Source organism: Aptenodytes forsteri, unplaced genomic scaffold (genome assembly GCF_000699145.1).
Source record: "Aptenodytes forsteri isolate BGI_AS27 unplaced genomic scaffold, ASM69914v1 Scaffold318, whole genome shotgun sequence".
NCBI classification, from domain to species: Eukaryota; Metazoa; Chordata; class Aves; order Sphenisciformes; family Spheniscidae; genus Aptenodytes; species Aptenodytes forsteri.
Genome location: NW_008794493.1, coordinates 225,941 through 227,279, shown reverse-complemented (window position 1 = coordinate 227,279; position 1,339 = coordinate 225,941). Strand labels below are relative to the sequence as shown.

The following is a 1,339-nucleotide window of genomic DNA, read 5'->3' as shown; positions in this document are numbered from 1 at the left end:
GTTCCTCCCGCTCCGCGCCCGCGGCCAGCGCCGCAAAACCCCGGCTCTAAACGCCCGCCCCGTCTTCTGGTCAGAAACCCGAAGCGCAAACCTCGCTGCCCCCTTCCCCGTATATAAAAGCAAAAGTCTTGTTAGTCTTGTACCCCAGGGGTTTTCCATTCCCCTTACTATCCAAACCACACAGTAAGCACGCTGCGTACGAAGAGGGGGAATTACTGTGGGCTTTTCAGAGGGAGAGAGAGAAACTCACCACCGTCATATTCTTCCTCTTCTTGCGCTTTTATGGTTACAAATCGCCCTAATAAAGCAGCAAGGATGAAAAAAGTTCTCATTTGTACCCAGATTGCCATCATGCCTAGATAGTAGGCATGTATCCTCCTGGGCAGCAAAAAGTGCAGAAACGTGAGGTTATTTTAGCACCATGAAGCCAGCTGGGGAGTCTGTCTGCCTTTCAGCATCAGTTCCAGGACAAAGTCTGCGAGCCCTTTTTTTCAGCACCAGCTCCAGCACAGTCTGCAAACGCTCCTTTCAGGGGATGCAGCTTTAAATAGGAAGAATGCTGCCTCCACTTCTCTTCCTGCCCCTTTTCAGCTCGTTCAGGCTCCTAATCATCCACTCCCTGCCAAGCAACAGTCTGATTGATGGTAAATAACCAAATCAGAGCTGGCTTCGCTCTTCCTTGAACTTTTCTCTTTACGAGTACACTTGCAGGATATTTTCCTGCTGCTGTGCAGTGCATGTGCTGTATCAGGACCATTTGTTAAGAAAGCAAAGCATAGTTCCGTAAGAAGCTGTCAGGAAGAGAAAGCTCTGCTTTTAACACACCCAGCCCACACTTCCTGGGAATGGAGGGTATAGCCCCATTTGGAGCAGATTCCCTTATTAGGAACTTGATCCCTTCCAGCTTGCCGAGAGGAGGATTTCCTCCTCTCCCTTGATAACTGTCCCCTGCCTTGCTGTAGCTGCATTATCAAACGTGACTCCAGTCCCTTGAGAGGGGCCACAGAGCTACCATGGCAGCTTGTTTCAGGAACCTGTAAATAACCTCCTTTCCCCCCAGAGGGGAATAATCTTTCTCAAATGAATTCTCTTCTGAATAATCTTTCCTCAAATGCTTAGTGTGCTCTATATTTACTGTCCTACCAGTTGAGAAGACTATCGCAAATCTCTGGAAGATGGTCTACACTTCTAACACCAGAATGACAATCCAAACTATCCAATTACCTGCTTTTCTCCGAGGCTCTCCACCTCTGTTCCCTGACAACTGGAAACCTACCTAAGCCCCAGCCTAGTATTTAGCCCTTAACAATGTGCCTTAATTAACATTCTAGCATGGGCA

General features: G+C 48.2%; 1 protein-coding gene across 1 annotated transcript in view; it reads right to left on the bottom strand.

Annotated features, from left to right (window-relative positions):
• Positions 1-841, bottom strand: part of COL5A2 (collagen type V alpha 2 chain) — a 113,571-nt gene extending 112,730 nt beyond the window's left edge. Inside the window, exon 1 of the mRNA XM_009290962.1 lies at positions 251-841. Coding sequence (XP_009289237.1) covers positions 251-353 — 103 coding nt within the window. The 5' untranslated portion in view covers positions 354-841. The remainder of the gene's footprint in view (positions 1-250) is intronic.
• Between the last annotated feature and the right edge of the window lie 498 nt (positions 842-1,339).